The 14,541-nt window shown below is 34.4% G+C and overlaps 1 protein-coding gene across 1 annotated transcript; it reads right to left on the minus strand.

Annotated features, from left to right (window-relative positions):
• Window positions 1-6,415: 6,415 nt before the first annotated feature.
• Window positions 6,416-7,081, minus strand: LOC109147373 (B3 domain-containing protein REM20-like). Its single transcript, XM_019295032.1, has 2 exons — window positions 6,692-7,081; window positions 6,416-6,568 (listed from the first exon to the last, which is right to left on the minus strand). The coding sequence occupies exons 1-2, from the start codon at window positions 7,079-7,081 to the stop codon at window positions 6,416-6,418; spliced, it is 543 nt and encodes a 180-aa protein (XP_019150577.1).
• Window positions 7,082-14,541: the final 7,460 nt, after the last annotated feature.

Genomic DNA, 14,541 nt, shown 5'->3' on the forward strand with positions numbered 1-14,541 from the left:
GACGCTCATCTCAAGTCCAGAATCTTTCCGTCTGTGTTATATATATATATATATATATATATATATATATATATATATATATGTATATATATATATATATATATATATATATATATATATACATATGTATATACATATACATATGTATATACATATACATATGTATATACATATACATATATATATATATATATATATATATATATATATATATATATACCAGAAATTTAAATTCTATTATTCCTCTCCATTCAAAATATTCATTATCCTGCCAAAATGCTTGGACCCTAATGTTTTGCGATCTTCCATCCGTTTGAAAAAAAAAAAAAAAAAAAAAAAAAAAAGACTTCATTAAAAAAAATTTCAGCTGCCTCCTCGACGTCAGCATTGTCGACGCAGCTCCTTCTTCTTCAGCCGATTAGCAACCAGTAGGGATTGTCACAATCACCAACAACGACACAACCGGAATTTATAATCCTCGGATTATTATTCCAACCAAAAGGAAACGGAGTGTAGTACAAGGATTTTTGCTTAGAGCATAATCCCAAAACCGGAGACGAAAGAGGAGTGTTTAGAAGGCTCGTGTTTGGCGTATTTGCCACCTCCCAAAAGAGAACACAGCAGCAAGAATGTGCATCAAGACTTTTTTATCTCAATTTGGGATTTGATTTGCACTCCCCCTACGCGCGAAAGAGAGCCTTTGAGCTATACAATTCAATAAGTTTTAAAAGTGTTCTTGTATAAATAGTGGGGCAAATCCTCTTCTCAAACCAATATGGGACAAAAGCTTCACTTTTTTCTTTCATTTTTTCAACTTAATGGGTCTACTTTGAGAATCAATATCTCATTCACCTATTATCCATTTTGAGTGCACAATATATCAATCTCTTCGTCTCACTACGAAAAACCCGAATCCACTTTGACACGATCCAAATTGAAAGTGGACCCCATTGATAATTGTACCAAAAAATAGGTACTTAAAATGCCATTTTAATACTATTTTTGCAAGAGGATTAACATGGATATTAAATTTATTGAAGATCAAGTCCCGAGTTTGCTGACATCCTTGGATAAGGATTAGAGTTCACGATTGAGTTAAAAGATGAAGATGACATCTTTGAGGGGGATATTTTCAAATTTTTATATGTACAAATAATCTCTGTATAGACTCAATTTTCTTTTAATATATAATAACTCTCATTTATATTTATTTGGTTACCAATCTACTGCCATAATGCAGTAGATATTATCCTTCCGATCACAATACTTTTTTTTATTATTATTTTAATTTATATCTACTGCTTAACTAAATGCATTTCTTTTATTTGGATAGTATTCATCTCTAATGTTTGGCAGTTTTTTTATCTAAGTTTTTTTTTTTTTTGGATTTCTTTTTTTTGGACAATTGCAGGTATTGCAGCTGTACGTACTAATGTTCATGGAGAAAGGATTTTTTTGGCAGTTTTTGAAGTGAAACTTCTGTAATAAAGTGTAAAGAATATGTCTGTATTTTCTATTTTACAGGTATTTTGTAACTTTTATTTTGTTCCAAAGTTATTATATACCAATGGTTCTGTTATACCAATCTCTTATGTCAATTAGGAACTAGGTATTTTTACATAGATTCTAAAAAAGATTATTTATATAACAACAATTAATATATATCAGTTAGGAACTAGGAAGGGGTTGGTTGTCGGACTGCTGAAACGAAAAACGCAAAGACGAAAGTCGTAGCCTGAAGCTTCTGGAAATGGATGGATGGATTGAGGAGTGAAGAAAGAGATGGGAAAGGGGTTGGTTGTCGTACTTATTATTATACACAGCTTAATTTTAAGGCACTGTTGGTATTAATATACTTTTTTAGATTTTTATATATAATACATTTTTCCTTATTACAAAATTAGTTAAATAAATAATTTGTGACACAGGAAAGTTATATATAAAATTGGTTTTAAATATGATGTTTTCTTACTATGTTTGATCAATAAGTTGCTTATCCTTTTCATGTCAAAAAACCTTTTAAACATAACATAATAAGAAAACTAATATTTTTAATTTAAATATTACACTATATGGCTTTATTTGCATTTCAAATTTAACTATATACATATATATATATATATATATATATATATATATATATATATATATATATATATATAGTGAAAGGTTCCCGTGCGGATGTGCAGTGGATTAATGTGCGTGAGATTTGTACTCAATGTGCGTGAGTGTTCTGCTTAATGTGTCTGAGATTTTGTACTTAATGTGCGTGAATGTGTAAAATGCAGCAGAAAATATTGATGCCAGCTTCTTCCCCATCCCCAGTAGCCATTGCCCCCTCCCTGATGATGATGATGCGGAGGCGGGCTATGGTGGTTAAGAATTATGGGAATAATACAACAGAAATCTACCCTTAGCTGCTGTGCAAATTTTAATGTGCATGCGTCATCTATATAAACATTCAACTGCACTGAAGGTAGCTGATAATCCAGAATTCATAGCCAAATTGAAGGAAGAAGTAACAAGAAGCTTGGGCGTTAATGTGCGTGAGTTTCTGTTCTGCTTCCTTCTGAGCTCGTAATTCTGAAATACTCACACACAACATTAAGCACGAATCTCACGCATCGCACATTAAACACAATACTCAGGCACATTAAGTACAAAACTCACACATATTAACATGACGCACATTAAGTACAAATCTCAGGAACATCGAGTACAAATCTCACGCACATTAAGTATAAAACTCATGCACATTAATCCATTGCACAACCGCACGGGAAGCCACAAATGCACCTGATCCCTTCCCTCTATATATATATATATATATATATATATATATATATATATATATATATATATATATATATATATAACCATAACATAAATATAAAAATATTTTAAATTGTAGCCGTGCACCGCACGGGTAAAATACTAGTTATTAAAATAAAAGAGATTTGATCCCCACCCATGTGAATGGAGCAAACCATTTGGTCAGTCCCCTACTACTTAGTGTGCTGACAGTAGGGACAGGGGATTAGTCTTCTGGCTATCGGGTGGATGGATTCCTTTGGGCAACAAAAAAATAAAAGAGATTTTATCACGCGCGCACACACACACAAACACACATAGCATTAGTATGTGTAGACAATATTGATGCACACACTTCTATAAAATTTTCAAACTCCCACCAGTGTACTCAAGTTCTCCATAATATATACTCTTAATCTCATATAACTTATACCCTAAATTCACTACCATTTCTAGTAAAGTCCAATAACAGATTGTATCAACATCAACATCTTCAAATACATTCATTTTTCCATTTAAATATTCTACAACTAGAACCAATATTCCTCCATGACGAAAGTAAATACTGTTTTTTTCAAAGGTTCAGTTCCTGAAATATTATAACTCTAACTTGAGTTTGATAAATATAACTATTCTAAATCAAGCATATAAAAAACGCAAAGAAAATAAAAAATTAGATTTAAAACTAATCTCTCTCCTGCAACAGATACAGTATAACAATTCAGATTATATTTCATAAATGATAAAAAAACAAATAAAATCACAAAGAGACATCATACATATAGCTTAATAGATTTAAGAATCCATGTTTTCAAAGCTGACAGGATCGCAACTAGCATATGACAAATTTGGATTTAGAGTAAGAGATTACAGTTCGCAAATCGCCATATTGCATCTAATCAGAATTTTCAGAGTTTGGTTCAAGAATTGGGATAAAAGTAACTGGAGAATTTTACTTCTATAATTCGTTCATGTGATGTCAAAACGTAATTTGAAGTTAAAGAGTTAAATGGTGGAGACATACCTTGAGTTGTTTCTTCAATTGTATCATTCGTGCTCCTTCTTCTTGAATCCATGAATTTAGGGTTCATGTTCTTACACTGTAATTTCGAAACCAGAGAAATACGAAGAGCGGAAGTGGGGCCATCTGTGAATCAGTGAACGCCTTTTCCTTTTTTATTCTTTAGTGCTTCACAAGGATAACAAATACTATATAATTTTAACTAGCCATAAACAAGTGTTGTGTGTAGCTTAGCGGTGGAGAGCTCATCTTTTAAACTAGAGATTCAAGGTTCAAGTTTTCTACATCTTTTTGGTCCTAATTACAAAACTTAACGGAAAAAGTTAACGGTGTTAAGTATTTTTCTTAATTGTTCTAAATCTTAAAATACAAGGATTAAATTGAACAAAATTAAGGTACATGGACTAAATTGAACAAAATTAAGGTACAGGGACTAAATTGAACAAAATGCTACAGTACAGGGACCTAGCAGGTACTTTGACCGAATAACTTCCTTTATCTTCCACGAGATCCTCGCCATCCTAGAGGAAACAATATGAGTAAGAGTGAGACAATCAACTTCAACAAAAGAAGGGAGCATAACCATTGTATCACACCATTGAAGAGTATAATGCAAAGCTAAGTCTTCGGCCTCAAGAGCCAAGGAAGTCGACACACGAAAACAAAGCCCAGCAACAATCTATCCACGAGAGTCACTGAGGCACGCCCCGGCCCCCGCGCCACTGGTAGGGAACAGTGCATCCGTATTGAGCTTTAACCTCCCCGATGGCGGCGCAAGCCATTTGACCAAAATTGTTGCCCTCCGAGGCGGTGCAACAAACCTGGCAATCAAACCTTCAGAAAGAAGAACGGAGTCTGATGCACCTACGCAGCGAACAGACCAAGAGAAGGAAGATCCATCATAGCCAAATAGCCAACTGTGGAGCCAGGAGCAGAAACAAGCCACCGGGCATGACACACAGCCCGAACAGAGCTAGCATTTCGCAATGATATACCAAAAATACGCTGAAGTGATTCTAGACTCCCTGGATGCGGCTGCAATGCAGGAGACAGTGCTCTAAGCCTTCCCCAAATCTCCTAATACTTCAAACTGGAACAAATTATGGTCACACTGCAACTATACATTGATAGTATTGTTACATCAAATTGTACTCAAATTTATATTATGAGACTTACAAAATATCAGTGAAGAGCACCAACCGACTGACAATATAAATGAATATATTTGAGCAAAACCATCTTAGCATGTAACTAATAAAATGTTGACACCTTATTTTAATCCATATAAATTAATCCCAACAAAATTCTAATTCGATAGAAAATAATGTATGAAACTAAAGCAAAGACGACATTAACATAAGTTTCATAAATTAAAATCCAAATTTTCCGAATAGAAATTACTGAAACTAAACTCCAACTAGAAATGTCAGAAAGCCCCCAACAGAACATGGATAGTAACGAACCCTGGCCTGGTGTGTTATATATGTCTTCAAAACATTAAGATTAAACATTAATTTGGTAGTGCTTCCAAGTCCTTTCTTCGAATAATGGTGACCTGCAAGACGAATTCTTGCCCCAATGATGAAGGCATAAACTCACAGATGCACTGGTCATTTTCTTGAACAAGGTTCCATTTACATAACCTTCACCATCCTCCATACAACCATGTTCGCCCATCACTCCATTTCTTTACGTATGCGTTCCATTTTTTACCTTTCTCATCACACAGGATCACATTTGCAGGCAATTCAATATTGTGATTATCCCTTATGGCTTCAATCGGTATATACTGCAAATTAAATTAAAAATTATGTAATTGAGATCGAAACAAGATCGACATGCCAACAAACTTAGCTTTCACTCATGCATTAACTTAAGAATAAATATAATGCAGTGTACGTGTAGAAGAATTACCAGATCACTGGGTCTTCTTGGCCTGATTTTGGTCACAAAATAAGGATTTTTAGGTTGAACGAAACGTCCTGAGCTGAAAAGCTCAACTCCAAAATGATCAGGAACATCCCTCTTTTTTATCACACTGACATTTTTTTTCTTTTTACCATGGTTGCAGTAGGCGCTGGGCGCTAATCGGGCGCCCGGGCAGCACCTAGCGCCTAAGCGGCCTAGTTGGCGCCTAGGCGGAATCTAGGCGGCGCTAGGTGGTCGCGAAAAAAACAGTAGCAGACTTGCAATTTGACAATTTTAATAAGGTTGTTTTCAACATTCAATCAAATAACACATCCAAATAAATGACATAATGACAATTCATAAGTCATAACATCAAAAGAATATTTAAAAAAACAAAAAAAATCAAATGAAATACCCAAATACTTCAATCATCCAAAGATTGAAAGTATCAAACTAGTCTACGAGTGTATATATGTCATATTATATGTATATGTCATATAAATGGAAAAAATTAGCAAGGTCGAGTCGGTCGGGTTAACTCGACTAACTCGACAGAAATTGACGAGTTAACTCGACGTAATCGGACGAGTTAGGCGCTAGGCGGGCGCCAAGGCGGCCGGTCTCCTAGGCGGGAGTCTAGGGCGGAAATCGCCACGGCCTATGGGCGCCTAGCGCCTAGGCGGGATTTTTACAACCCTGCTTTTTACTAACATCCCTTTTCTTTGCCCTAGCATCCTTTTTCCCAAGATCAACATTCCCTTTTTTAGGACTAACATCCCTTTTTTTCTCTTTAGCAGCTCTCTTAGATCCACCTAAATTAAGAAAACTCTGTAAATAGTATATGAAATATATGACAAAATGAAAATTAAAGAGAAAATCAAGAGAAACTAACTTACTTTCAGTAATGCTTCTTTTTCTCTTGGAACGTGACGTATGATATTAAAAGCCAACATCATTGTTCTCTTCTTCTACATCTATCTCATCCTCGTCTTTCCTAACTTGAGTGACTATATTGACATCAAACTCTACCAAAAAAGCATTATCTTGAAAATTAACATCATTGCCGTTATTATTTTTCAACCCCTTCACTCGAGCTTCTTCACCTTCAATTATTATCTTTTCACAGCCGGATGAGTCAAGTACGAAGAAGTCAAACACAGTAGGATGGTCATAGATAAAAACCAATGTATCTCCATTGATGAAAGAGTTATCCTTTACGAATTTCGCCCAACCATGCTTGAAAAAACAACAATCTCCTGTATAAGTTATCTCTATGTTCCAAACTTTCTTCATACGATTCCTGAGTACAACCTTGCGCTGATATCTCTTCCGTGGTTCCATGTATGATTTGGGAATTTCCTTTTACAAGAAACATGTTAAATTTGTTAAGTTGATGAAAAAACACATTTGTTTTCAAAATTAGGAATGTAAGGTTTAGGTTTAGGCAACAATGAAACACATAAAGGCTCAGTTTCGCAGAGCTTATTTAGGAGCGTATAGCTTATTTTAAGCTACTAATAAGCTATAAATTCTGTTTGATAATGTTCTCAAAATAAGCTCCTAGCTTAAAATTACAATCTTAGTCAGAAGCAAAATATTGTCTATCATTAATTATTAAAATAAAAGAGATTTTATCGTTCACACACACAAACATACATACATACATACATACATACATACATACATATCTATATATATATATATATATATATATATATATATATATATATATATATATATATATAGCATTAGTATATATGTGTAGGCCTCATTGATACACACACTTCTATTCTGAATAAGAAAACAAGCAACAATGAAAACAACAACCCAAAATCCATTTCGATAAAATATTCTTTCTTATTGGTTTGGGTAAGAATAGTTTTTGTGAGGATTTCTAAATGGTAAGTGATATACAGAGTATCTAACATGTACGATATGAGAATTTGAAATCAATGTTGTCAAATATATTAGAAGACCAGTGCGCAGTAGATGAGCGGCACCTAAGTTTCTTAACCATTAAAATAAAATAAAATAAAATAAAATAAAAGGTACAACATAGTCCTACTGGAAAAATAAATTACACTAAGAGCATCCACACTTGTGCATATTGTGGGGAGATTTCAGCATTAATTCTTCCCTACATGAGATAATAACTAGTGTGGAGGGGAAATAATTGAAAAAGAATTGTCCTGCAAATGTGAGGATATTGTCAGGAAAAAAAAAAAAAAAAAAAAAAAAAAAAAAAGAAGAAGTAAGGCTGTGCGCTTTGGCAAAAGCCGGGCGCGTGCAGAGGCGCGTCAGGTGCGCCAGTCGGCGCGCCTGACGCGTCTGATTACTTTTTTTTTTTTTTTTTTCTCTCCCCTCCCACATTCTCTTTCCTAATCACTCTTACATTATCCCCCTTCTCCCCAACCAATGTGGATGCTCTAAAGACCAAAAGAAAAAGTAGAAAAGTAAAAGCCTAGGTAGTAGGTGTGTAAGATTATAAGCCAATAAAGCCTTAAAAGATCAGAAGTTGAAAACTTAGCGGTGGCTTAGACTGTGGTGTCGAAGGCAGAAAAAGGAGTCCAAGCGTAAAACCATTGGTGAGCAGCAAATGTTTTGAGCAAAATAAAATATTCAAAAAAAAAAAAAAAAAGCCGGCCGATTAGTCGATCAGTTGCCTAAAATGGTAGATTTTGCCTAAGTCGCTACTTTAGCAAAATTTCACAATAGAGTTTTCTGTTATCCAACTAAAAATTTATCTAAGATTTAAATAATAAGATTTATCCAACAAAACACACAAAAGGCTATATTCTAGCTTAAACATCTTTAGATTCATTTGCACAAACACATACACAAAGGCTAAAAAAATAAATAGGGTTGTTTTTACAAACCAATTTTTGTGAGCAGGTTTGTTGGCAGAAAATCTTCAAAAAGCTAAAACTCTTCTTTTGCTCGCTTGCCATTTCCTCTGGATCACAACTTCTCGCTTCAATTAAAAATAACTTATTAGAATTTCTAAATGACATTATGCTTATTTATTGTAACTAATACCGTAAATTTTAGGAATCTCATTCAATTAATCGTAACGGAATTGTTGATTATAGTAATTTCATTTAATTAATCGTAACAAATAATGAATATTATAGTAATCTCATACAGTTGACAAATTTGAAAATTAATATGGAGTTATTTTTTGATTTTTTATTGGCTTAATTTTTTTTAGAATTACAATATAAATTAAGCAAACCACTATTTCAAGCGACACCCAAATTACTTGTCATAAAATTATATATAAAAAAAAAATACTTGACATTTAATACATAAAAAATTTAAATAGCTTATTACACTTTACTTTTTCATATTGTCAAAAGTGATAATGAGAATGTACATTATATTCCTAATATCGAAGGGCTTCAAATGCATTAAATATGATTACATAAAAATTAATTATATTAATACATGTACATTAAATGTAAATATAATAATTACTTTTATGTTACCCTTTAAAACATGGCAAATTGGCAAAACATTTGGCACCGAGCTTAGTCAACTAGTACTACCAAACTAATTATTACATTTACGTCACACTTATAAAGGTGAAAACAAATTCTGCACTCTTTTGGTCAAATCCGTTACACATCATTTTTTTTAGTGCAATTTACCTCTCATGTGTAGTTTGTCGACAATTATACATGAATGCGGTTTACCTAGTTTAAACACTCGGGTTGTAGTTGTGAATTTTCATCGATACCTAAAAAAAAAAAAAAAAAAACAAACACATTCAACATTGAGCCCATGAATAACATCCTGCAATTGCATAAAATTAATTCACTCGGCTTTATAATTGGTAATTTCTAATTGTGTTCAAGAATGCGATAGTTTTTTCACTTTATTTATGAATGATGGATTTTCAGCAATCAACAAAGAAACCTCACACATATGCACTCAATATACATAAGACATGAAAGATGGGTATATATATATATATATATATATATATATATACATATATATATACAGAGAGAGAGAGAGCATACCTATGCTTTTAAGTGCAAGTGAAGAACAAAAAGAAGTAAATCTCTATATTGAAATTCCAAAAGTGAATCAACTAGCAAATTTATACTACAAGTTCAACTAAAAACAACAAAGTAACGCATACAAAACAAGAAAAAGCAAACCAAAAATAATCTCATAAGTGAAAAAGAGAACTTACAACACTGATTAAGCAAAGAATTTGACAAGCTCGACAACACTTGAGTTCGGCTAAAGGTTATATAGGAGGTTGATGGCTACATGACATTTTTCTTCACGGGCAGTCCTCTACCATCCATTTGGGTTCTTTATTGAGATTATCAGTTATTTCTATTTTGTGACCCTGTTATTAGCTTTAATATATATTTATTTGCCTTTAAAAAAATTTAACAATTAAGTTATTATGCTATAGTATTTATATATTATATTTAGTTCTGTTATGGATTATGAATTTTAATGTATATTTATATTAGAATTCTGAATTATTTATTAATATAAGAAATAATTAGTACACGGCTGGAAATTATGAAATTTTCGACTACCTGAAAGTGATCTTAAATCAAGTCGAAAGCCAAAAGTGGTCGGAAATAGCAACAAAGGTTTTTCCGGATGCCAAAAGTAGTCGGAACAAGACTTTCGACTTGATTTAAGAGCACTTGTGGTGGGAAATTCCATAATTTCCAGCAGTGGAATACAGGTTGGGTGGAACGTAACGGATGCAAATTTTTAAATTGTACACTTCGAGATGAATTGTGAAATTACGAGAATGAAATATACCGTGGGTAATAAATACAATCAATTAATCTTAGACTATTTCGGATCAAGGTCATCTCTAGCTAGATTACGTGTAATAAAGCTCTATTATTATTAAAAAAAAAAAAAAAAAAAAAAAAAAAAAAAAAAAAACCTTTGTCTTTTCTACACAGATAAATCTAAGTCTTTTATTATACTTTGCTTTGAGATATTGTCAAATGTGATATTGAGAACCTTTTCATTGTAAAAGGATTCGGACGCATTAATTAAGTTGCGACCAAATTGAAAATCATTTGTTATTTAGCATCAAGCCACAAACTAATATCAAACAACAATAGACATTTACTTTACATTATACTTAGTTATTTTTAATTGTATTTATGAACACTACATTTTCTCACTATATTTATGAATGTCAATAAAAGAAAGAATTATAAACAAATGCCTGGTTTAATACAAACCACAGACATTTGCTAAATCTTGCTTGTATAGAATTATTTTTTTCGATATTAGTAAGTGGTGAATTTTAAAATTTGTACTTGTCACAAATTAAAATTAAGTGTATATATATACATAAATACATACACCATCCATATAAAATTTTCTCCGCCCAATATTTTAAATATGAACTTTAATATGAGATGAATGAAATTTACCTTTAAAATTTTTGAACAATTAAGATATTATGTTATAATATTTATATGAAGACAAAGAGAAATACGAGAGATCAACTCAGACCAAAAGATGGAAGGGTCTAACTCTCGGACAATCATCAAATAAGAAGGAAGGACGAAAGATATGGTCTATCTTTCAAAGTAACCTCTCCGAGACAACAAGTCTAAGTCAGACAATCTTTATCAAATGAAACAACAAGAATGTTGTCGACGTCTCAACTGAGCAATCATTCTAGACAAAAGGTGTTCTAGGAATGATATTCACAAAAGCCGAGGACCATTAAATGATTGGTACTCTCTTGTCAGTGAAAAGGACGAAAAGCTATGTAGCTTTTTATCACCAACGGCTACACAGTACAGTGGTATTAAATTCTCTACGCCCATTGGTTATTACCTGCTAGTTATAGGTTCGAAATTTCATCTCCCTCCAACGAATGAATTTCACCTCACCTATAAATACCTCTCTTCACCATTGAAGAAGGTGCTGGTTGTTCAACTGTTGCTATCTTACGAAAAGCTCTTCAAACACTCTAATCTCAAATGCTTTTCATAACCAGCATGTTGTGTTTGTGAAGTTTTCAAAAAGGCTCATCCATCATCTACACTTCACAAACTTGAAGAAGTCTTGCATTTTTTGTCACGTGAAGACTCATCCAGACAACAAGACAAGACTTCAACTTGTTGGAGAAACTCAACATATTCTTTCCAACACTCAACTCTAAGGAAGAAGTTGATAGAGGCGAAGTAAACTCGAGGAGTTGAAAAACCTACCAAGTAGCTGTCCGGCTTAGTGATCAAGGAAGCTAGCTTGAAGTAGTTTGTACTAGGAGGTGTAGTGCAAACCCTTTCAGAAGTTGTGAAGGAAGAGTGGAGTAGGCTTCGTTAACAGCCGAACCACTACAAAAATTTCTCTCTCCATATCTCTTTATTTATTGCTCTTTATCTTTCGTGCATTGCATATCCTACTGATCCAAACATTAAGAGTTCATAACGGAACTGTGCAAAGTGAACTTAAAACGAAACATTTTATTCCGCTGTGCATCACTCCGAAAGGAGTCACATTGAAAAATCGATTAGAGTCTATTCACCCCCACCCCCCCTCAAGACTCTCTTTCGACCCTACCGGGACCAACAAGTGGTATCAGATGGTAACGATAATAGAAGACGGTCCTATCGTAGTCATGATGGTAAATACACAAGCAGCTGCTCAAGAAACATATCCTGAAGTCATGATTCCGAAACCTAAGTCTCAGCTCACTTTAGACGAAAAGACGAGAGCAGATCTCGACAATGTAGCACAAGATATCCTCTATAAATCTCTAGATGACTCATTGTTTCCGAGAGTACGAAAATGCAAGACGGCAAAGGAGATTTGGGATACTCTCATGAGTCTAGGCGAATAAGACGAACAGGAAAAGGACAACAAGCTCACTGTTGCCATGAAGAAGTTCGAAGACTTCAAAATGCTATCAAACGAAACCATCACCGACATGGAATTCAAATTTATGAAACTTATGGGAGAAATTTAAGATCTAGGAAAGGAACCAACCGAGAAGGAGAAGAACCTAAAGATACTTCGAGGACTTCCAAAGTCATGGGAAATGAAGGTGACAGCAATGAGAGATCACCGAGACATGAAGACTACTAACACGAACAAAATATTTAGTGATCGCAACGCCTATGAGTTCGAGCATGAGCCCAAAGAGTCTGAGGAATCAGAAACAAGGAATATCGCTCTAGTTGCAAGTCAACTACCTTTAACCTCAAACAGGTCAATCTCTAACCCTAATGAATTTTTCTATGATGAACAATTTGCCTGGTTTGTGCGTAAGATGAAAAGGTTCATGAGGAAGAAGAACTTTCAAGATCACCAAAGATCACCAAATTCCTCCAACCGAAGGTCATATGAAAGATCACCTCAGTCGTCGAAACAAGAAACGGTGGATGCACAAGTGCTATGCTACAATTGTTGAAAGCCACGACACTTTAAAGCAAATTGTCCTCATCCCATGATCCGCAAATACTAGGACCAGGAACCTAGCACAAGCTCATTGAAAGATGCTGTTGAATCCAGCAAAAGAGGTGGAAAACAAGAATCAACCAATTCTCGACACAAAAGAAGAAGGAAAGCTATGGTTGTAAGTGAACCAACTGAAGAGATCCAACGAGAAACCAGCATTTCAAGCTCAAGTTCACAAAGTGAAAGTTCGGGAGACGAGAAGGGACTTTTATGCCTCTTCAGTCAGGAGAAAGATGTAGATGATCTATTCCTAATGGCCAATGATGATGAGGTAAACTCTCGAACCTCCTCATCTACCCAAATAGAAACCAGCTCTGAAAGTGAAGGAAATCTAAATGAAACTATCTTTGAGATGATGATGGATTTCAAGGTAATCAAAAACACATACTCCAAATTAAAAAAAAAAAAAAGAGAGAGAACTCTCGGCTATTGATCAGCTACGATGAGCTAAGGCGTGTTAGAATCGATAACATTAAGCTAGCCATCGCGAAAGATCAGCTTGAGAAGCAGGTTCTTCTACTTAAGGAGTAGTGTACAGAAAGAGAGTTACGGGAGCAACATCTGCGTGAGGTTCTTGATTCATTCAATAACTCATCCAATCTAATGGATCGATTAGTGAACGGATCAAAACCGCCAGGGGAAAGAATCGGAATTGGTTACGACCCCAGCTCCTCATCACATATCTTGTTGAACAAATCTACTGAAAATTACTCACATGAAAATTTTAAGTCTGTATTTGTTCAAGGCCCTACCCAAATGTCTGAGCCTATGACAAAGATTAACAATGGTAGTGAATCAAAACCAACAAGCCAACCGAAAGGAAAGGCTGTACATCGAGTTGTGGAACCTCCGAATGGAAGATTCTTGAAAGGCAATCCTAGACACAATGCAAATGTCAAAAGGAATGAACCGAAAGATAATAGACCTAGTCTATACTATCAAAAAGGTCAGCCTACAAGGAATGACCAAACGAGGGTAAATCTGAATGTAAATCAGAGGCAAAATCGTTCTACACATCAACGAAAGAATCCTTTAAATGATCATACTCCTCGTTTAACTGAGTGAGGATATGAACAACCAGGTCTTGCTCACTGATTGGATGTTGAGCAAGTGCAAGCGATTCAGCAATGGTGAACATTTCATCGACATACTCTTCTACCGGGCGGCCATTTTGGGGATTGGAAGCCAGTTTAGTTTTGAGAGACACAATACGAGATGGTGAGGAACTGGCATATGTGGACGTTAACCGGTCCCATGCGATTGCCGATGATGCCGCCGATGATAACAATGGTTGAATCGTGTCGGAGCAGCTCCCTAAAATAGCATTTAAGATGGTT

The sequence above is a fragment of the Ipomoea nil genome, unplaced genomic scaffold (assembly GCF_001879475.1).
Source record: "Ipomoea nil cultivar Tokyo-kokei standard unplaced genomic scaffold, Asagao_1.1 scaffold1993, whole genome shotgun sequence".
Taxonomy (NCBI): domain Eukaryota; kingdom Viridiplantae; phylum Streptophyta; class Magnoliopsida; order Solanales; family Convolvulaceae; genus Ipomoea; species Ipomoea nil.